This window comes from Glycine max, chromosome 6 (genome assembly GCF_000004515.6).
Source record: "Glycine max cultivar Williams 82 chromosome 6, Glycine_max_v4.0, whole genome shotgun sequence".
Classification (NCBI taxonomy): Eukaryota; Viridiplantae; Streptophyta; class Magnoliopsida; order Fabales; family Fabaceae; genus Glycine; species Glycine max.
The window spans coordinates 10,117,832-10,141,914 of NC_038242.2; the positions used below are offsets into that span (position 1 = coordinate 10,117,832).

Here is a 24,083-nt window from a genome sequence, read left to right on the forward strand (position 1 = left end):
ACACCAATAGTTGATTTAAATGATAATGAGTTGGGTCTAAAATTTTGTGGATAGAAAAATGGCATCTAAGAGATGAAATCTTGGTCAACCAAACACTTTTTTCATAACTCTAAAATGCACTCTCCTAATTGTACGGCATAAAATAATACTAACTTATCAGTTATCAGGCTTCTAAATGATTACCGAATGAGTTTCTCAGACTTCAATTGCATGTGGCACTGCTGTTCTAGCAAGCAAATACAGCTCATCTTCCATCACTACCAATACACCATCATTGCAACGACCACAGTTTAGATTTCCTTCCTCTAACTGCTTCTGAAACAAGATGGACATGTGTCTGATATGGTCCTGGACCTACTGCAGCATGCTTTTCTAGCTAACCCCTCCAAATTCATCACTCTTTCTTTGTTCTTGAAGATTCGTACAATGCTCTCTGTCTGTGGATCTTTAACTAGTTTGCTCAATTTTGGGATCAAGAAGTGAGTTGTAAGTATTCCATTTTTTTTTCTCTTTATGCTAAGTGTCAACTGGCAAGTGCTCTGCCTTTTAGCTTTTTATCTGTGTTCACTTGGATTAGTTCCAAAATGCAAGGAAAGAATAAACCCCAAAATTTTAATTTTTTTAATGCTTTTCTTCTGTATACACTATACACTATACAGATAAAAAATATTTCAGCTATTCATGTTTCTGGTTGGTTCCATATAATGGTGTATTTGTCTGCTGTCAAAAGTCTTGGTCATCAGCAGTTTATTATTGGCTGCCTATTAAACTGACTTTTAGCTTTCAAGTTTAGGTTTGCATCGTTTTTGTTCTAGTCATTAAGGAAAACCAATCGAGTAGGCGAATGAAAAAAATGTTAATAGGGTTAATGTCCATGTCAAACACGATTACACGAGCTGCATATTTTGACTCAACAGACACTTAGCATAATCTTAGTAAAATGCACACGGTACATACAAACAAGCCACATACACAATTGTCTTTGGTTCAAGTTTGCGTATATAAGGAAAACACTCCTGTAGTCCTGTTTATTAATTGTCTAATTGATCCTTCGTTATTTCAACACTTTGGTTTCTTGTAAAGGTGACCAATATCTTTAGTGGAGGCACTACTTTACGTCCAAGTTGTGGTGAACTGTTGATATTCTCTGTTAGAGCCGAAAATGGACAAGAAGCTGCCCCTCTTGTTCATTTTTTCAGCTGCCTTGGTGATGGAAGCAGTGTTGTTGGTTAGTGTTGGAGCTGAACCAGTGGAAGATAAACAAGCTTTGCTTGATTTCCTTGACAACATGAGTCACTCTCCTCATGTCAACTGGGATGAGAACTCTTCTGTTTGCCAAAGCTGGAGAGGAGTGATTTGCAACTCCGACAAGTCCCGAGTCATAGAACTTCGATTGCCTGGAGCTGGGTTGAGTGGTCCAATCCCTCCCAACACTCTGAGTCGCCTCTCGGCACTCGAGGTTGTTAGTCTTAGATCAAATGGTATAAGTGGCCCTTTCCCTCATGGTTTCTCTGAGCTGAAAAACTTGACCAGCCTCTTTCTCCAATCCAACAACATTTCTGGACAATTACCATTGGATTTTTCGGTTTGGAATAACCTTAGTGTTGTCAATTTGTCAAACAATTCCTTCAATGAGAACATCCCCTTTTCAATTTCAAAACTGACTCATCTCACCTCATTAGTCCTTGCCAACAACTCCCTTTCGGGTCAGATTCCTGATCTCGATATTCCAAGCCTGCGGGAGCTGAATTTGGCCAACAATAACCTTAGTGGGGCTGTGCCTAAATCCCTTCTTAGATTTCCTAGTTCGGCCTTTGCCGGTAACAATCTTACATCAGCAGATGCTCTCCCTCCAGCTTTTCCTATGGAGCCACCGGCTGCCTATCCAGCAAAGAAATCGAAAAGACTCGGTGAACCTGCACTGTTGGGTATCATCATTGGTGCTTGTGTGTTGGGATTTGTGGTGATTGCAGGTTTCATGATTTTGTGCTGCTATCAGAATGCTGGTGTAAATGCGCAAGCAGTAAAATCAAAGAAAAAACAAGCCACTCTGAAAACAGAATCTTCTGGAAGTCAAGACAAAAACAACAAAATTGTCTTCTTTGAGGGTTGCAATCTTGCATTTGATCTAGAGGATTTGTTGAGAGCTTCTGCTGAAATTCTTGCAAAGGGTACCTTTGGCATGACATATAAGGCTGCTCTAGAGGATGCAACCACTGTGGCGGTGAAGAGGTTGAAGGAGGTCACAGTTGGAAAACGAGATTTTGAACAGCTGATGGAGGTGGTGGGGAAAATTAAGCACGAAAATGTGGATGCAGTGAGGGCATATTATTATTCAAAGGAGGAGAAACTCATAGTATATGATTACTATCAACAAGGCAGTGTTTGTGCAATGTTACATGGTATGTTGAACCTTTTCTCTTATCTAATTAAATTATCTTCAGCTTCTCTCATTTTTCACAACAGGGTTACAAACTGGAAATGTGGTTTTCTGCAATCATATAATAGGAATTGTTTTATTCAGCATGCCCAGGTCTAAACCACTTGGTATATAATGCAACTTACAACTAACTGTTTTGTCCTCCTATGTAGTGTCTCTGTCTCACATGTCAACCTAACCTAGCAGTAGAAGAATTCGGACCTAGTAGTATGTCATTAGGGATGTTTTAAATTAAAGTTTGTCACTGACTGTGCATTAACTTAATGAATCATGAATACTACTAAGTCCTTGTTTGGATAAGCTTCTCCATAAGTATTTATGGGAGAAGAAAATAAGAATGTAAAATGCATTAAACTTCTTGACAAGTTAAAATCAACTTATACACTTAACTTTTGTAGAAGCTCTATTCATTTTACCTTCTTATTTTCCACTTATAAGAAGTTTGTCCAAACAGTGCATAAGTCAGGGAAGCAATTCAGTCTGCCACTGTGTTGATTTTGGCTAATATTCATTTGTTTTCCTAATGTATCTTCCTTATAAGTTATGCTAACAAATTAATTGGATTCAATTATGAGGCTTTCTTCACATATATAATTTTCTGGAAATGGCTAATGTGAGCATGTTATCGCATTATGCAGGCAAAGGAGGGGAATGCAGAAGTTCTTTAGACTGGGATAGCCGCTTGAGAATTGCAATTGGTGCAGTCAGAGGCATTGCTCACATCCACGCTCAACATGGAGGGAAACTCGTTCATGGAAACATAAAAGCCTCAAACATCTTCCTCAACTCACAAGGATATGGATGCATATCTGATATTGGCTTGGCAACATTGATGAGTCCAATACCCATGCCAGCAATGAGAGCAACTGGATACCGTGCACCGGAAGTAACAGACACGCGCAAAGCAACTCATGCATCGGATGTGTACAGCTTTGGGGTGCTGCTACTTGAGCTTCTGACTGGGAAATCCCCCATAAACAGCACAGAAGGTGAGCAGGTTGTCCACTTGGTTAGATGGGTGAATTCTGTGGTTAGAGAGGAGTGGACTGCAGAAGTGTTTGATGTAGAATTGTTGAGGTATCCAAACATAGAGGAAGAAATGGTGGTGATGCTACAAATAGGGATGGCTTGTGCTGCAAGAATACCGGATCAGAGACCAAAGATGCCTGACTTGGTGAGAATGATAGAGGAGATTCGTCGAGTAAATACGCCAAATCCACCATCCACTGAGTCTAGATCAGAAGTTTCTACACCAACCCCTCGTGCAGTTGACATTCCTTCTACCTCTGTTCAACAATGAGATTCTTTTGTTCTGCTCAATAGTTGTTAAGATGTAATCAATTCAATCATATTCATAACAGGAGAAATGAAACCAATCTAATGGACTTATGGTCCTTGGAAGTTAGTAAAAACAAATTGGTGCTGAGTAGTTAAGCTACCAGATTTAGCTGATTGCGTATCAAATTGGGTCCCTTTGCAAGTGATTATTGTATTGCTATTCATTCTTTCTCAAACATTGAAAAATTTAAATACATTTTATATATACATTAGTCGGAGACTCGGAGTATAGACACTTAGACACATGATAGTCTAAAACTACCTTGACTAGTGTTGTCATGAACTGCACATAGGACACCTAATACGTTCAGTAATTCCCTCAGACCACTTTGATCGATTAAAACTAGTCATTCTGTCAATGAAAGATTTGTCCACTAGTCAATATTTTTTTTTTAAAAAAAAAAACATCTCATACTTCCTATTTTTTTTCTTCTTTATATTTGGAGTTCTTAATCATGAATTGTTTTTATGAATTTATCTGGTAGAACTTATTACACCTTAACACGAAGCTAAAATTTCACCAATTTGTAATATCTGATAAATCAAAACTAAACCGTAAATTTAATATTTTTAATAAGTGGTTCGAAAAATCAATATCTGCCATTCTGTCTAAATTGCTAAAAGGGATAAGAAAAATAACATTGCAGCCAACTGCCAGATTTGTTTTATTTTAACGCTCACAGATCGGTATAAACTTCCATAATAACAAACACAGGGAAAATTTATTAATTCCTCTATATTTGGGGAAAGGGATGCAGACTTTTGGGGGCTGCAGTAGCCCGTTTGGTTAATTTTTTTGCCACCGGGACAAAAATTAGGACATAGGAGACAACTAACATCTGATTGTATGTTGCAAGAATTCTTACCCATGTCAAACAGCAGCTACATAATTTTGCCTTAAACGAACGTAGTTTCAACTGATAGTTGCTAATTATAAATATATCTTGGGGTTAAATTATATAGGAATTTATAATTTTTCTCTCATAATTCTTTCTTTTTGAGCAAATAATTGTTAGATTAACATCATTTAAATTTTTGCATTAAAAATATTAAAATTGATGAATTTATGATGCTTAGTGAGTAAAATAAAATCCCAAAAAAGCAAGATAATCATGGAAAGCAAGGACAATTAAGAAAAACATGCTAATTAAGGAAAACAGGTTAATGTAGTACAGTAAAAGCGAGCTTAGCACAAGAAACCCGCTTAACTAAGCTAATCTACACCTATAAAAAAAGGAGAGAAGAAGAAAAAAAAACACAAAAATTCTAAGAGAATAGTTGGAAGTCATTGGGAGTCATTCCTTCCATCCATTCCCTTTCTTGTCTTGTTTTTCTTTACTAAATATTTTCCTTTTGCAATTGTAAAACTTTCATGACAATCAGAGACTAAACTTCTTTTGTTGTAAACTTGTCAATCAACTACTCTTTATGTAATTTCTCTTCCTATATATTTAATATTACATTTGCATTATTTTTTCTTGTACTTAATATTATTGTTTATGACTTAATCACTCATTTGCATGGTAAGTTTTAAGGATAGCGTTGGGAAACATTATTGTCTAATAGAATTGAGAGAGAGTATTTAAATAAAGTTATTACTAGGGAAAGGGATTTGGAAGAGAAAATAGACTTTTTCATGCGGGAGACCAAAGTTAAAGTATACTAGTAAATATAGGTGTAAATTTGAATAATTATAAATAGAGAAAAATTATTAACATTACATCAAAGGGTAGCTCTGGTAGGTTAAGTTTCCAATATTCTCATCTTTTAAATTTAACTTCTATAATAATTGTTTTTTCCTTACTTTTCTGTTTTTAATTAATTAATTAATTTAAATTCATGTTTAATTTTTCGTTGTTTGATTTAATTCTATGTCAATTTAAATTACTGTTTTAACTTTCATATTTGACACTCAAACTTTCGTTTTAACTTTACTACTTAAAACGAATTGTTGCACTTATCAATCCATCAATATCAACTCAATACAAAAGGAGTCTAAAAGCATATTTGCATTACCCTCTGAAAGCTTCAAAAAGTATGTTTAGAGTAATGTAGTAAAAGATACAAAGAATATTCTTCACCAAAAATACATTCAGCATATGCATAACAGTAATCCAAACATGCTATAAAAGATTAACCTTGTGTTTGGATCAGGAATTTCAAAATTCCAGGGAATTTGAAATGCTTAGAATTTGAATTGCTTTGATTTTAATTTCCTTCATTTTTTTAATGCTTTGTTTGGATAAATCCATTCAAACTTTTTTCATTTTAAATTCTTTATTTGGATAGGGCAATTCAATTTCCTCCATATTCAAAATTTCAATTTTATATTTTAAATAGATGAAATTTTAATATTAAACATTATAGAAAATAAACACAATCTAATTTTGAAATATTAATTAAAAAATATTTTTCAATTTTTAATAATATATAAATACAAAATATTGATAATTTTAACTAGGATTGTTTTGTCTCACTACAATCAATGATGTTTTTAAACCGACATCAACCAAGACTATTTTTCGATCGACATCAAATAGAGGTTTTTTTTGTCAAAGTATGCTGGGAATATTTGTCAGCTGACATCAGCCGGGACTATTTTTTGACTAACATTGGTTGAGTCTATTTTTCAATTGATGTTGGCTAGGTTTTTTTACCAACGTCGGCTAGGGTTTGTTTGACTGACATTGATTAGGGTCTTTTCAAACGACATTGACCAAGACTATTTTTAGCCAACATCGGTCTAAAAAATCCTAGCAGGTGTTGACAAGAAAATCTATCCAATATCGGTTAACAAATAACTTGATCGATGCCAACCCGATGTCGGCTGAAAAACATCATTGGTCAACGTTGGCTGAAAAATTCCTAATCGAAGTTGGCTAAAAAATAGCCCTGACCAATGTTAGACAAAAACCCTACCCAACATTGGCTATAAAATAACCTTGGCTGATATTGGCTAAAAAATAGCCCTAACCGATGTCGATCGAAATAACTCTACTGGATGTTGACTGTAAGAACCTAGTTGATGTCGACTAAAAATAATCATGTCCAATATCGATCAAAAATACCTAACTGGTGTTAGCAGAAAAAACCCTAACCAACATCAACCAAAAAACCTAGCTAATGTGGTTAAGAAATAGCTCTAACTAATGTCAGCCAGAAAACCCAACAAAAAAATCCTAACTGACGTCGGCTAAGAAAATCTAGTTGACATCAGCCAAAACAACCTAGCTAACATCGGCTAAAAAATAACCCTAGCCGATATTGGCTAAAAAGTAACTTTGGCTGATGTTCGCTGGAAAAATCTAACTGACGTCGACTAAAAAACCCTAGCAGGTGCCTACTCAAAAGTTAGTCATGATCGATGTTAATAGAAAAAATCTAACTAACGTCGACAAAAGAAATCATTGGTCAACATCAATTGGAAAAACCTAGATGACAACGGACGAAAAAATCCTTGGTTGACGTTAGCAAAAATTTCCCATAACTGACGTCAGTGAGAAAATAACCCTAACTAACATCATCTAAAAAAAATCTTAGTCGATATCGACAAAAAGTAGCTTTGGTTGACATCATACAAAAAAATTCTAACTGAAAAAACCTCGATCAACATCAGTAAAAAACAACTTATGTTGATGTCGGTCGTAAAAACTTTGGTCACCCGTAATTGTGAGTGTTAAGCGAGAAAGAGTCGCAAGCCAGAACGTGAGTTAGAGTAAGAATCTCTGAAAATAGAATTTCAAATTCTATATTTTTTTAGAGAATTTGAAATCTCACTGTTTTAGTCAATCAAAATTATTCATAAAAATATCAATTATTAAATCTCCTTTCAAATACTTTATCCAAACAAACTATTTTATCATGAATCCTTTTAAATTCCTTGAAAAAATGAATTCCCTTACTAAATTGCTCCATCCAAACACACTATAAAGCATACGATGGTAATTTCACCAGGGCAGTTTGTGTAAACATTTGAAAGGAAGAAATCAGAAATATACTAGCATACTTAAAACCTGCACGTTTTCTTTTTTCAGCCTTCATACAATTTTACCAATTTTTTCATGTGCCTCTGCCACAAAAAGTTTATCGTTATAGAACTGAAATAGAGGGAATTTTTATTAGTATAATAAAATATGTGCTAGCATCATATGTATCACAAATTCCAAACCAACAGAACCACCTATTTGTTGAAGGAGGAAATGCAAAGCATTTTCAACGATTTGCAATGTAATTGATAGCTTTGTTCCGTCTGTAAAGACTTAGCACACGCAATTTCACCATTTGCGTTCACAACTTCAATGATATCATTCCAGTTAGCAACAACTCAGATCAGATGAGGCAAATTGAGACTCAGCCTTTATATTGGGGTGCTGAAGCAAGTTAAAGTATATTAAACATCAACATGGTTGGTGATACCATCATAAAAACAAGGTCCACACAAAACGGAGATGGGGAAGGTATTGAATGTAAATGGACTTTGGGGGAAGTCGTGAAGTTTAGCAACGAACGCCTAAAGAGTAAAAGACTAAAGACAGGAAACAAACTACATATGATATCGTGTTAGCTAAAAAAGTTTGATTTAATTCCATTTCATACATCCAGCTGAATCTGGTTTCAGTGACAACTTAAATCACGTATATATTTCTGTTCTTCTAAAATTTCTAATAAAAGAATAATAGCATAATTAACCTTTGGAAAGGAAACACTATACCAAAAGAAACTTTCCTACACAATCGCTTAACAATTACTTCCTGTACGTACCTCCTACCAAGTTTACAGATGTTATCACGAAAATGTAAAAGAAGTTCACTTCCTCAAAATTCTTGTTTTGACACCCCCTGAAATAAATTAAAATAGAAAATAAGAGAAGATTCAGAAATATACAGCAAAAAGTAGTACCAAGCAGAGAAATAAGAAAGCATGGAATGGCAACAGATGATAATTCCCCTTCCAAGCACCTACTGCATCTTCAAAAAAACTAAAGGAAAAAAATTTAAGCCACATACCTTCAACTTCCTCAAATTCAATTTCCTTAACCAAGTCAGATGCTGCATTATACTCAAACCTACAAAGGAATTGCAAAACATGTATTTAGTGATAGATTTAAAGTCGAGGAAGTTTCACGGTAACTGTTAAAACAATACGAATCAGCAAAATTGTTATGAAGACCGCAGAAAACACTAATCAAAGTTGTATAAACAATTTTAAACTTGGGGTCAGAAAATGTTACAAAAAGGCATAAGTCATTACAATTCTAACTATATAATAATTCCTTGAGTCAAGGGATTAGGGAATGCAGTGGTGTTGCATACATCTGCCATGCAGGTATATAGTGTGTGTATACCCAGGTGTCATTTTCATGCACATCAGGACCTACCTTGCAAGTATTAGAACTTCAGAAATGGTTTAATGAGGAGCATGCTTTATTTTATAGGAGTCAAAGAATATCTTTTAAATGGTATAACAAACTACTTAGAATTCCCATTAGCAATGCACCATAATTCTCATACATAATCAATAATTTTATACAGCTACAAGAGTCATACCAGATATAATCCTACATACCGGAGATAGACAAAGACGAAATACCAGCACAACAAAGGTTAACATTTCCCTTTAATTTCAAAATGAAGGATTGCCAAAAAAATTTAATTGTTTGTGAGCAATGTATATACAAAATTATAAACACATTTTGTAGAAATCCTCAGGGAAACACTACTTTAATCCAGACCAGAAAGGCATCGCTATTTTATTTTACTTTTGCTCCACAGTCTGAGCATTTTTGTGTTGAAACTTGGAAGTGGAAATGCACGACCTAAACATGCCCTGTGGCTAGATCATGTAAGCAATCACATACAAATAATGATAAGGGGTGAAGAAATGTAAGAGCAATAGTTGTAAATTCCAATTACCTATTGGAAGAAACCACGTCGAGTTCATAAGCTTCAACAAAAGCAGTGATGATTTCATTTTTCCTAGCGCTAGCTATAAGTAAATCATACTCTGTCGGAATTATAACTGCAAGAAAGTTATCACTTAGTTCACTGAGATAAATCTTCTCAACCGCTGCGAGGGCTATCCTCCGCTTAAGCGAATCAGTCTCAGGGTCAACAATGTAAATCGCAAAATCCGTAATCAACAAAATGCGGCATTTCATCTTCCCTGAACCCGTGAACTTCAAAACTTTATCCGCAAATAGAACAATCTGGTCCCCTGAAAACAAAAAACATTTAAGAATTTCACGAATCGCCGCTCTATGGGCTCGCTTTCTTCATTAATCAATTATAATAATATATATACATTTAAGAAAAAAGACCATTCAGAATTGTAATGCATTATTGAATTGCAACCACATTCTTAAATTAAATGATGAAAGACACGAAATTAAAATTAAGAGAAAGTCATATATATTAACCTTGCTTGTTCAAAAGCTTCATCAAGAAGGGGTGAGAAGGGACGTTGATGTGGTCCCGTTTACGGAGCTTGTCCGGTTCAACCGGAGAGGAATCACCGTCTGGTACGTCGTCGTTTTTGGCATCGTCGATTTGGACCCGCCTCGACATTCTCAACCGTGTTTGCCAAAAAAGAAAGGTTGAGAAGATGGGATGTGGTTACGAGTTGAGATCAATGAGCCAACTCGCCCGCGTTCAACCGTGTGTTGGTCTTGGTCTAGTGAAGTGGACCCCACCCAGCTGGCTCTAGCTCATTACTTCTAGTGCTCTCACTTATGTGGATTTTTTTTTAATTACCTGTATACTTTTATACAAAATAATTAAAATAAATTTTTAATAAAAAAGTAAGAACACACATCTCCTTGTAAGAAAAATTTACCAAGTCTTCTATCTGTGACCGCCACCTTCCGCTAAAAAAATAAAATTAAAATTTTTTCATAATAATCATTATTAATAAAATTATGCATTTATTAGTAAAATTGTCCGTAAAAGCATTGAGCAAAGTAAAAATTGTAAATACTAATACCAATTTCTACTTCCTATCAAAATCCACTGATTTGTAATAGTTGAATTGAAATAAAAGTTTCTAGGCTAGAATAACAATCAACACAGGGATAAGGTAGAAAATTAAGAACACATGCTTCATATTTATTTATATGGAAAAGAAAAAAAAAGTAGAAAACGATGCATGTATAAATTGTATTAATTTTTTATTCGTATAAATTAAATACAATATCAATTTAATATTAAACATGATATTAAGAGTTTTATAATAATCACATGCTTTATTTATAAGTTAGAACTCATGAGTTTGGGTTAAAAAGTATTAAATGATGTTTAGATTTATAAATAATATTAAATGCGTAGTATTTTGTTTTTTACCTAATGATTTTATTCCTTAGCTCTTTGTATGGTATATGCATCTATCAATAAAATTCAATAATGCATTAATGCACGCGCACGAGAAACTTTTAATGTTTTACAGTAATAATTATGTACCGTCCGTAGTATTGTAAAGTAGATTTCTTACTCTAATTTTGATTTATTAAAAATATAAAAAAAGAATATGATAAAAATAAAATTGCATCTTTTATCGTTGATCCAAAACATAAATTGATAAAGATAAGGTGCCAAATAAGTGAATACTACATGATAATTTTAATTAGTTATCTCTAAAATGAGTTAAAGAAGAAGACATCATCATGTTACTAAGAAATATAATCCATAAAATGTTATAAAATGATAGTAATTCATTGCATATTTACATAAAAAAAAAAGATTTTTAAATGATACTAATAAAACTATGAATTTGTTAAAAAAGCATTATGACGAGAGAATACGGTTAGGCATAGGCAGTTGATATTTTGATTAAGGAATAATAGAAGCGGAAAAAAGGAAAGACCGTTCCTTTTGGGGTGCCACTTTTTGACCTCGGGTAGGAAAAAAGGAATGGATTTCGTACAGAAAACGCCAAAGTAGGACCCACAACCGTTCTCTTTGGGAAAGTAATACAATAATTAAGAAATTAAGAAAAAAAAAGAGGAACAATAATGATAGCAATAGCCATAGAACGATAGATAAATAATTAGACGAGGGAGAAGAGAAAGAAGGAATTGGAATTAGAATTGTAAAAAGGAAAGGGGAAGGAAGCAAGGCAAGGAAGGAGAGTGGATCGATTCCTCAGCAGCACCAGACATTTATAAAAGCTCTTTCCCTTCCCTCAAATCGCTCATACTCTTCCAATCTTTTTTTTTTTTTTTTTTTACCTTTCTCCCTCGCTCAATAATACAAAACAAAAAAGAAGAAGAAGAAGGTAATAATCATACCAATCAACCGAGATCTATTCAACTGTTTTGTGTTTCGTTGCGTTGTGTTTAGGTTCTGATCTGATTTTGGATTTTGGTTAGGTTTTCGCGATGGCATCGAAACGGATCTTGAAGGAACTCAAGGATCTCCAGAAGGATCCTCCTACCTCTTGCAGCGCCGGTATTTTTTTTATGCAACGATTTATACGATCCCTGATTTCTATCGCTGAATGATCGTGTGTAATATTTTGGGAATTTTCGGACAATTTTTTAGCCCTTCATATGCTATAGTTCCGTGTAGGTTAACAATGATCTAAGCATGACTTGGTGACGCTGTAGGTGAATCGATTGTTCTGATTTTGTGTTAATAATTAAAATCTGTGTACTTGTATGAGGGACTTATGATGATCGGGTGGTTCTATGTGGATTTCTCAACAAATTATTGTGGACTTCTGTGCTTTTCTTCCTTTTTATTTAAGCTTATATGGTTTATTTTTTGTTGCTTGATAAATGATAATGTTATTGCCTGGATCATGCCTCTGTTATGTGCTGCCTTGCTTGTGCGCTTCATGATCAAATTTGCAATAAAGAATTTGGAATTACTGCAGTTTTGGACTGATAAGTGTTGCAATTGTACATGTAGTTGTTACCGTCTTAGTGTGATCCAACAATCTGTGTGATCATTAATGTTCTGCACTATTATGACTCTTCTTTCTCATTTTGGATCTCTGCTTATGCTATTCTGTAACCTGATTGGAGGGTGATTGAAACTTATTTCTCTGCTAAGTTACGTAATATCTCTTTTAAGTTTTTCGTATGACCTATATCTTTATTTGCTAGAGAGACAATTAATGTTTTAATTCTTATGTGTATTTGGATTGGTTTATCTTGAAGAAGTATATTATTTCGTAGCTTCCTAGTTGTGTTGCTAGTCTTTAAGTTATAAATCTAGTTGGATAAAACTGTTCTCGGTAGCTTTATTCTGTGCTTATTTTTTTTATTAGGACAAAGGAATTTGTCCAGTATAGTTATGTGGCGCTGTCATTTAGAAGTTGAAGGACTTTGTGCTTATCCCATATTTTGTCTCTTTTTTTTCCAAAACATTGCAGGTCCTGTTGCTGAAGACATGTTTCACTGGCAAGCAACAATTATGGGTCCTCCAGACAGTCCTTATGCTGGAGGTGTTTTCCTAGTCACTATTCATTTCCCTCCAGATTATCCCTTCAAGCCACCCAAGGTTTGTATTTATTGAGGTGTCTATTTCTGTAATGTTTCTACATTTCCTTTAATTCTGTACCGGTTATTATTTCTTAAAAAATAATGTCATGATACATTTTTCCCACTTATTTGGCTTATTTGGAGGTGTTATGTTCTACGGGATCCTTTTAGTAGTGACTGCTGCTTCTTTGAAACACTCATTTCCTAACAAGAATTAATTTTTTATGTTTAATCTCAATTTTCAAAGGCAGTACAAATTCCAGCATTTATATTGTTGAAAGATTTAATGAGAATTCTGCCTTCTGTGTATATAAAAAAAATCTATATTGTATGCCATGATGAACACTGTGGAGCTCCTTCAGATGATCTTGTGTATACTCATTGATTGTAAATGCCTTTCAGGTTGCATTCAGAACAAAGGTATTTCACCCAAATATAAATAGCAATGGAAGCATTTGCCTTGACATATTGAAGGAGCAGTGGAGCCCTGCGCTAACTATTTCAAAGGTATGTTTCTTGATTATCTCATATCAGCTCTTATTCCTGAAACTATGTTTTAATCATTCCTCCAATGTAAACCGCTTAAACTTAGATGTGACAATTTCACAGCTTTAATGGCCAACAATATTTTTATTGGGCTCATGATTCTAATACTTGTATTCAATTTTGATTTACAATGTATAAGGCTATAAGTTTTTGAAGTTATGTAATCATGTGTCTCTGCCTCATAAAAGATGTTTGACCTCTTAGATAGTTAGTATTGTAGTCAATTTTTTTTTTTATGATATATTAACACAGAATTGAAAGACAGTGTAAAATCGTTTTAATTGTTAGTAGACAAACTTAAAATCATTGTATTTCTCCGAAATGAATTCTGAATGGCTGATTTTGCATGAAGTTTGCAATTATATTGTTAATTTTGATTTTGCAGTTCAAAAAAAAATAAAAATATATATATATATATATATATATATATATATATATATATATATATATATATTGTTAATTTTGAGTAACTCATGGAAGGGGACCACAATATGTAGCTTGATAGTGGATTCTTTCAAGCATTCAAGCAGTTGTTTAGTTCTTGCAGTTGGAGTTTTAACCATCACCAGTCTAAGTACACTCCTTTTTCAGAACAAAATGTTAAATTGCAACTAAGCATTGTTTACTTTGACTTTTACATGTTTAGGTGTTGCTCTCGATTTGTTCCCTGTTGACGGACCCTAATCCTGATGATCCTTTGGTCCCCGAAATAGCCCACATGTACAAGACAGACAGAAACAAGTACGAGTCAACTGCCAGAAGCTGGACCCAGAAATATGCCATGGGTTAAGTGACCTGTGGTATGTGTGAGGAAGAGCCTTTCTACTCCCAGTGTTTAGGCCTCTCAGCCCTTGTATGAATATTTGTCGTTTTTAATAAGGCCCCTCCAGTTGAAGATTAATGGAGCAAAACGTTTCTCCTGTTGTTTGTACTGCAAATGTTAATTTAGAACAGTGAAATGTTGCCCCCAATCAAATATGCTCAAATTTTTAACCGTTCTATTAGTGCCATTATTTCATGTTTAATTTTTTTCCCCGTTTATGAACTTGAGCCTTAATGAATTATTGTTTTTCATTAACAACTTTATACTTTCGGAAAATGCACCTTTAAGTACGTCTGATTTTACAAATAAATATCTAATTTTTAATAATGCATTTTTTCTATTATTTTTCTTCAACTAACATAGGGGGCAAAGGGAGAAAGGAGAAAGGATGAGGGACTGAGGTAGAGGTCTGGTTTTGAATTTTATCCCTAACAAAAGCTAACATTGGTCGATAAAAAAAGATTCCTCACTAACATTAGTCGATTAAAAAAGGAGTGTATCCTTCAAGTTCCGTCCCATTATTCATTCACTTGTTATAATATGTTTATGATATTATGTCATAAGCTTCCCTCCCCCTTTTCTCCGGAACTCTGCTAGTTCTAGTCTGCTCTTGCTGTTTGTTACTTCGTCGCAACTCGCCCCTGCGCCATCCTTTATGTAGCAGACTAAGTTAGAAACATTGGGATTAATTCATGCCTGATTTGTTTGTTTCTTGTTTTGTTTAATTTCTATGCTCTAATTATAATTATAGTGAACCACATTGATCGATAATTGCTTTTAATTTACAGTTACAGGTAAAATATATGAAACAAACTCTATTGTTTTAGGCCTTTGGTGATGTGAGATTTATAAGGAGACATTAAGGTAATTCAACATTGTTTTGTTCCTGGATGTAATTATGAAAAATAAAAAAATTGTAAAATAAATATTAAAATAATTAATTGACTAATATAATATGTACCAAAAAATGACAAATTTAAGCAGACCCACCTTTAAGCATCTTTAACATGATAACAACAGTTGCTTAAATTTATAAGGTTGTCTCTTAAAAAAAAACAAGTAATTTCAATAGTTGAAGAGAAAATTAATAGTTGATATTTCAATATATTTATAATTTGTTATGTATATATAAATAACATCAATTATTAATTTTTCATTGACTGTTAAAATTACTTTATCTTCTAAATTGAGTTACTTTAGATATACATTTCTTTTTATTAATGTATATAAATTAATGACACAACATATTTTTATTAATAATTAAATGAAATTTTGAGAAAATAAACATAAATTTTAAATACTAAAAAGGTTAAATGTAAAAAATTAAAATTAGGAAAATTGAAATCATACATGAACGAAAATATAAAAAACAAAAGGCACGGTTAAGCTATAAGGTAATCAAGAGGTAAAACGGGGTATGGAGTGTAGTTAGCAAACCGAAGTTGTAAATAGCAAGTGAGCTTTTTTGGGTCAGGGCCCATGCTAAACTGGACTGAACCTTTTACGTAATTCAAGTGACTTCAAATAAGTGCAGGAAGCAATTCATGGAGGTGTAAGAAGCAACTGCCTTAAAATAATCAATCCCAAACGGGTTTAGTTACACCAACAACGACTTTCGATCCTAGTCCTATAGTGAAGTTATTTTGAATTCTGAGAGAAGTTTTTGGCAATGTAAAATCCAAAAATTTGTCAAACAGTTCAATTACTCCCTCACCTGCATTGCCTGGCAATGTCAGGGGAGGTAGATGAAAACTGAGCCACCGGCCAACATATATAAAGTTCTGCAATAACATTGGTGTAATATTAAATACCTCTTTTATTTTGTTTTTCATATCACTGTTGCTAAAGTAAAATATCATAGATGTAATTCTTTGAGCAATTAAGTGGTACATAGTACATGTTTTAAAACTTATTTTTGTGTTAAAACTTTGTGTAGCAATTTTATTTGATTATTTACAATAGCATTTGTACTAAAATCTTGTGTGGAAATACATTTTCCTCCATATTGATATTACTTGTCTGTACAATACAACAAAACTCTTCCTCTCCAAAGCAAAATAAACTTAGTTAACTAAAAACATGTCTAAAAAATTTAAGACAATTAGATAATTTTTAGAAAAATACCTAAAAACTGTTTAAATATTTTTTTTCATAAAAAAGTAGATATTGAAAAAAAGATACTATGTATACAGGTATTTATTCAAATGCTTTGATTATCTTTTGTTTGTTTTAACTTGTCTCCATAAATTCTGTTCAACAAAATTTGTTGACTAAGAATAGGCAACGTGCCATGTCATTTACATGGTGAAAGGAGGATTGGGGAGACAATGAGCATTATTTTATGTGAGTAGGGAACCGTTGATGCCCCAACTTCCAAAGGACTAATTAAGAACCTAATAAAGGACATACCATCTAATATACAATTAAAGTATAAAAAAACAGGATAGCTACATTCTGGCGGCGACATCAAATGACATCCGCCATATTAGCCGGAATTGCCCCTCTAACCACTCATGGATGGGTTCTATGCTGTTTTCTTCATGTAGTAGATAGAAAGTTTCAGTTAATCAAAGATGACATATTCAGCAGAGTATAACCAAACCAAACTATGTTTCTTGTTTCGCTTCAACCTACAAGTTGTAAATTCTAAACAGTTAATCAGTCTTCACAAAGCATCTTCGAATTTTGTATATTATTATTTAATGATGTGTAATATATACTAAATTAGCTGATGAAACTTAACTAAACTGGATTCGCTTTCTGCCACTGTGAATTAGTCTATATTATAAGAAATAAAAAAATTAGCTCAAATAAATCCATGGATCTCAAATAATTGTCTTTAATTCTTACAGCTAAAAAAAATATTACAAAAAAAATGAACTATCATTTATGCCTGTATCATCCACACACTTTTCTCCATTAGTTTTTTTTTTTAATGCAAAGAAATAATATTATGTAATGGCACCACAGATGCCGCATCAGTTACAATTTTGTCCTAGTGAAAAAAAAAAAGAGATAATTTAGCTTCTTAATTTTTTAAATATTAACCTAACTTAGTCGTGTTCTACCCATTGACTGAGCTGACTTGATATTTAAACAAAATGTATAAAATGAGCCTTTATGCATAGTTAAGTCAGAAGCTGTAGAAATGTGAAACTATAACTAAAACAAGTTTTATAGATTATAGTTCAAAACAAATCAGATCAATATAAATATATTATCATGTTATGTAAGGTAAATAATTTCATTAATCATTTATCATTAATGATATATGAGTATAAAAGTGGGCGTACGATTGATCTACTGGCATGTTTGCCTTATTCTAGGTCTCTCGGCTTGATTAATATAGTTTCATCATCAGCCCCCTTTGTCTGTATTAAGCCGGGCCACTAGCTTGAATAAATATGGTGTGTAGTGTGTACTGATATAATACATAATAATTAAAAATACAAACTCTGACTAAATATATCTTTAAGAAAATAAAATGATGAGGAAGTAGCAACTATGGTTGTTTCCTTAAGTATATAACTTACCGATTTTATGATATATAATGAAATCCTATGAAAATATTTTAAAAAACTTAAGTACCCATAAAAGACCTACTAGGAGATATCTAACACTTATCCTCGAGTTAAAGTTTGTTAAATTTATAATTTATAACAATTAAACACCATAAAGGAAAATAATAACAAAATCTAATCTTGTCCCGATACAGTTATAATCTTGAAAAAACATCTTTAAAAGATTATATAGAATTATAAGTTTATATACTTTTAAAAAAATTCATAAAAAAGTTGCGATGCTTTGAATAAAGTAATTAACTTATCCAAATATATACTTTTAAAAATGTATTTGTTGAAATATATATAAATTTTAGATCGCAGTCCTAATTAAGAATATGTATGGGTTATTGTGTTATATGTCATGTGTGAGTAGCTAAAACACTGGAGGTTATTTTAATATTTAAACGTATATGATATTTTCTCTTGTATAATAGCGAATAAGTAACAAATTTAAGCTAACAAAATAATTGAATTTATAGTATTAGTCGATCCTTATGCATTAATATGTATATACGTTATTATTGTATTGAATTTATACGTATATATTATGTCGCCTTGCTATTCGTGAAAAATGATAAGTATCTTAACAATGTAACGATGGTATACATACTTTGGGAATTCAAACTCCAATTTCCTTGTGTGCTTTATTTTATATATATGCCGCTGTTCAGAAAAAGCCAAGACATAGCATAGCTTTTCCGACTATATCAACAATTTGGGTGTTTAATAAATATCTAGGGACATCGTGACCCATGTCGTGTATGCTTTTATATTTTCTTTAATGAGTGAAGGTACTCAATATCTCATTTTTATATTCACAAGTATACGTGTCCAACATGAACATGAATCTGTTCGATACTCTACTTTTATAATAATAGTAATAATATGAGTTTATTAATAATTATAAACGGTCCGTTTAAAACTTTCACAAAATAAAATATTTTTATTCTATTATTTAATCACAATTCATAATTAATATATCTTTTAGTATAATTAATATAAAGTCAACAAATTTATTATAATATAGCTGATAGATTATAATTAAAGAATAGAATAATATTTTTACATTGAAAATATATATATAATCCTTTTTCTCTAATAATATGATTAATTTTTGTTCTGCGAATGGGTCGTGCCCACGGGTGGGTTTCGAGAGAGAGCAAGGCCCCTGAAAAGCCGGATGATTAATTAGAAAAAACTAAAACCCAAATACCTAATCTCAGTTCCATGAACTGCTAGTGGCCTTGTCTCTTTGTGAGGACAAGCCCACAATGCACGGTTGAATTTTTCGCTACCTGAATTTCTCTCATCAGTGGAATTTCACTTGTCATTTGAAGTCATCACTTTGAGTCAATGCATGCAGTTCCTTAGCTGGAACTGTCGTCTATTATTATATAATTTGTCATTATTATTTATTAAGAGCTGTAATCTATTCCATTAATAACATGATCATCTAGATTTTATATAGCTTTTCACTTGAAATTATTGGCCCGAACAATTAAATGAGGAATGAAGTTGGTTCTCATGCAGCCCACTCAAAAATTCTAATAATAATAGTGACTAATTAAATGAATTGTGACAAGTTTGAAGTGGGAACCAACTTTTTTTCCCCGAGACAAGAAAAGGAAAATCACATGTCTTGCAGTTTATAGGAAACGGCATACTAATGATACAATATGCTGTTATAAGGGAATAAAGCTTGGTTCATTTAGGCAATTAATTCTCAAACACAAAACCAGAAACCGTGAAGGAAAGCACGAGCAAGTTATGCTTTTGCAGGACAGGTTTTTTGGACTTGAGCTTATCCTCTACCAAATCCCCTTATTCTCTGAGTTCACTTTTGTCTTTCTTTCGTTTTGTTCTTTGTTACCACGTCCTTTCCCTTTTTTCATTTAATTTTTCTCCTTTCTTTTGCCTCTTTCCCTTCTCTTGTAATTCACCAAAATAAACATCACAATATTCTAAGTATCTGTAACCAAACCCAATTTCTAACATATCCGTTACTATTATTGAATGATGATGGGATTAATATAAAGTTTAGTGAGAGCAAAAGCATGTTCCTTCCACCACCCCCATTTTGATGCAGAAAATTTTGTGTTGCCACCAAATCCTCGCCATTCTGCCTATTTTTCAGAGCAGATTGGGATTCCAAATTCCAAACCAATCAACACAAAGTCCTAATCCCTTCAACCCATTTCCCTTATGCTCTTTCTTGGAATTTTGGTTGTTACATTAAGCTAATAATTAATTATCAATAAATCATTCATCCGAATAATATTAATATTAGACTCAATCTTTTTATGTAAAATGTTAAATTTTAACTCATGTGAATGAAAAAATATAATTAAAAATAATTCTTTAAAAAATATTAGTTATTAATAAAATTAACTGATAGATAGTTCACATAAATATCAAATATCATGATGCTGAGCCAAAATACTAATAATTAATTGTTATTGATTGGACAAGTAGATGTCAAGCACATAGTCTCCACTTTCACTATGAGTGCAGGTATCACTCACAAACGGTGCCGATAGCCGGTAATAAACGGTGAATTGTCAGTGGGGCCAACCGGTTCAACGTTCACCCCTTCTGTGTCTTCTAGTCTCGAGACAAATACCCCATGCGACCATGTTTCTCTACTTTCATTTTGCAGTTGCAGCCTTTACCACACTCCATACATACTTCATCCCTCATTTATCTCTACAGTGCACATAACTTTATTTAAAACAAGATATTATTATGCAAACCGTATTACTATGCAATGCACTGCATGTTAGAAATTAATACCAACCAAAAACCTTGAATTTTAAATATATTTTCTAAGCATATGAAATCTTCCTAAGATCACTTACATATATGATACGTGCATGTCAAAGCCGTTCCAGCATTTTTTTTGGGGGAACGAATTATGCTATCAAGGATGCTTTGATAAGATAAACCAGACGCGATCTTTTCTAGATCAGACAAAAAAATAATAGTGTTTTATACTATACGAGACAAAATAAAAATAATACAACCTTAGAGGAACCGATTTTTGTTTATTTTTAACAATAGAAAAATATTTCTACATTAAAATTTGAATGGAAAAAAGTAAAGGGAAATTACACTGAGAAGTATAAGATTTTTTGTGTGTTTCATCAGATGTTGTAATAAATTATGTGAGATTGACTAAGTGCAACTGAAAGACTGGTATCTTCGTCTTGACACATTCATGCGCACGTCCCATACACGTCTCTTTTTGCATTAGTAAATTTGGAATAATGCTTACAAGATATTTTTATTCAAGTAACTTAAATTCCATAGAGAGGCACGTGATCGATCTGCCTGAATATAAGTTAATCTTTCATCCTCAGTCAATACATTAAAAAAAACTTCAAACAAACCCAACATATAAAGCAACCAGCAATCTGCTTTTATGTACCCCCCAATTCTGTATACAAATTGCATATGCAAAGCATATTGCCTTTGATTTAAAGCTTCAACGTTGCATCTACTCAAATATTAATGTTTACGTGATGCTTGCGGGAATAATCTGATGCGAGATGTGTAAAAAGTTAAAGTAGATATTTGGAAAATTTTCGTAAAGTTTGGTCTTATTAATTTTTAAATATATGTAAGTTATTGAACTGGAAAGGGTTTGATTTCTGACAATATTCCGTTTATATGTATAAAGGTAAATGAACAGGTAAAATTACTACGAATTGAATTTGTATAAAATCGAATGTATATATGAGCACCAGTATAATTAATGTTATCACCAAAAGGCTTCTTTGAATAATGGGGATGAAAATAGGAACAATCAACATAGGATAGCTAGCTAGATAAGATCCTTAATCGTATGAATAAAAAACCTTCATGCTCATTGGTAAAAAGAGAAGTAATAACTTGAGTTAGTCAAAGAACATATCAACAAGTGTAATAAGGTTTTGATCTATCAATAAACAATGATGGAAGTTGACATGAATCTACTTCCAGTACTTTTAAAGATAGAACATTACAACTTAATTTTTTTTGTGAAAGAATAGGATTGATCCCACTGAAGTTCAAATTAACCCCAAATTTTATTTGAAAATGATCATATATAACTAATGTTTTAAATTATATCTCATGATTCGAAACTCGAAATTATTTTTCCAAAAGGATGAAAATAATTTAGAATATTTTATTAATAAACACAATTCGGCATTAAAAGATGGCTATCAAATTTAATTATAGGAGTCAAAACTCAAATAAGCCAGTCGCTCTTTTGGAGGAGTGGACGTTAGCTTATGAGAAATAAATGTTAGTCCATATTTGTGTTTTTAATCGCAAATGAAAGAGATATAATTTAAAAAAAAAAAATTACCTCGAAAAACAATTAATTATATTTTTTTCTTGTCTTTAAACTCAAATGGTGAAATTTAGACTCCTTTAAACCGTAAAGTATACTTTTTGAGAGAGAAAAAGTGTGGTTGTTTGAAATTGTCAAATGAAACGGTTAAACCATTGAACTTGTCATTGCATATTTGCATGGCAATTAGGGAAGAGAGAGATAGAGAATGTGGTGGACAGGTGATATTTCAGATATAAAAAATCATGTTCTTTGGCTGAAAATTCTCATCACAGGTTTGATTGAATATTTACGGTTATTATGTGAGCCTACTTCGTCTATTGATTGATCGTGGATCTCATTTGCAGAGTCATTAATTGGGGGTCTATTAGTAAAAGGGAGAAAGTTAAGGAAGGTCTTGATGATGACTTGACTAGTGTTAATTCGGTTTTTGCTCACATATGTTTTTATTCTTTTGTTATAAAAAAAGTTATCGTTTTTTGTTTTTATAATTTTATAATATCATTATTTAGTGGACTAGAGCAAAAGAGCAAGATTCACATAGTTAAACCTATGTGTATAATTTTTTTAATATCAATTATATATGTATAATCGATGTAAAAAAATATTATATTTATATCAATTATATAAATGGTCTATGTAAAAAAATTATTATTGTAAATTTGCCAACAACCGAAACCTTGCTATGAGAAAAAAAAAATAAGAGTAACATATTATATTTCTAGGAAAACGACCAAATTTTTTTTAGATATAAAATTTGAATCTTATTAATTTTAAAAGAAAAAAATATATATTTTAACTTTTAATTTATTTTGATTTATAGAAATGAGATTATTTTGTAGGGACAGCAGTTGAATACTGAGTAAGTGTTGGAACTTATACAAATTAAATCTTGGTCATGCTTGGTTATTGATCATCTTTAAAGTTAGTTTTTGTTCTCTATGGATTCACAATCCTTTTTTATGTTTAAAGTCGTGTGTGTAAATGAGTTTGAACCTTTTCTAACTTTTTTGTTTTGTGAGTTTAGAGTACCTCCCGTACGTACTATTTATTAAATAAACTTTTGGCTGATAAAAAAATACAATTAAAAACTCTTCCAATTAATATTTTAAGAAAAAAAATCTTATTAAATTTATAAATTTATTTCACTTTTACTCAAATTTGAAGTTTGAGAACAACTTTATATCAGAAAGAAAAAGGAAGTTAACCTAAACCCTACCTCCTCCCTCACCCGAAAAAAGCTTACCAAGGCAAATCTGATTCTTTTATCTTTGAGAGAAAACTTCATAATGTAGCTCTTTTACTTTTTTGCTTTTCTTTTGGTTTGGTTTACTTTTAGCAAATATATTCATTGCAATATGTCATCCAGGCAGCATCTTTATATTCCAAGAGCAAAAAAATTCCTTCCTATTAAGGGATTTTTTTAAAATTTTGTAAGTCATGTTTTTTTCAAAAAAAAAAAAGCTTGATTTGATTGTTCTCCTATTTAAATATTTGTGAACGTGCGAAGAATCACGTGATAGAAATTAACTTGCTGAGTAAAGAAAACGAATCATCGCAACAAG

The 24,083-nt window shown here is 32.3% G+C and overlaps 3 protein-coding genes across 5 annotated transcripts; 2 read left to right on the forward strand and 1 right to left on the reverse strand.

Annotated features, from left to right (window-relative positions):
* Nucleotides 1-56: 56 nt before the first annotated feature.
* Nucleotides 57-4,108, forward strand: LOC100809359 (probable inactive receptor kinase At4g23740). The gene is made up of 3 exons (XM_003526639.5): nt 57-486; nt 1,084-2,402; nt 3,079-4,108. The coding sequence occupies exons 2-3, from the start codon at nt 1,163-1,165 to the stop codon at nt 3,738-3,740; spliced, it is 1,902 nt and encodes a 633-aa protein (XP_003526687.1). The 5' UTR covers nt 57-486; nt 1,084-1,162; the 3' UTR covers nt 3,741-4,108.
* A 3,759-nt stretch (nt 4,109-7,867) lies between these two features.
* Nucleotides 7,868-10,477, reverse strand: LOC100810423 (uncharacterized). Of its 2 annotated transcripts, XM_006581557.3 has the most exons (5): nt 10,194-10,477; nt 9,691-9,991; nt 8,785-8,843; nt 8,540-8,616; nt 7,868-8,148 (listed from the first exon to the last, which is right to left on the reverse strand). In XM_006581557.3, the coding sequence occupies exons 1-4, from the start codon at nt 10,339-10,341 to the stop codon at nt 8,585-8,587; spliced, it is 540 nt and encodes a 179-aa protein (XP_006581620.1). In that variant the 5' UTR covers nt 10,342-10,477; the 3' UTR covers nt 7,868-8,148; nt 8,540-8,584. The 2 variants fall into 2 exon arrangements, with proteins under 2 accessions (XP_006581620.1, XP_003526689.1); XM_003526641.4 differs by lacking the exon at nt 7,868-8,148 and having other exon boundaries at nt 8,339-8,616; nt 10,194-10,460.
* Nucleotides 10,478-11,624: 1,147 nt separating this feature from the next.
* Nucleotides 11,625-14,798, forward strand: LOC100809895 (ubiquitin-conjugating enzyme E2 10). 2 transcript variants are annotated; one of them, XM_006581558.3, is made up of 5 exons: nt 11,625-12,043; nt 12,138-12,216; nt 13,145-13,272; nt 13,656-13,760; nt 14,446-14,798. In XM_006581558.3, the coding sequence occupies exons 2-5, from the start codon at nt 12,147-12,149 to the stop codon at nt 14,587-14,589; spliced, it is 447 nt and encodes a 148-aa protein (XP_006581621.1). In that variant the 5' UTR covers nt 11,625-12,043; nt 12,138-12,146; the 3' UTR covers nt 14,590-14,798. The 2 variants fall into 2 exon arrangements, with proteins under 2 accessions (XP_006581621.1, XP_040872364.1); XM_041016430.1 differs by having other exon boundaries at nt 11,777-12,043; nt 12,138-13,272.
* Nucleotides 14,799-24,083: the final 9,285 nt, after the last annotated feature.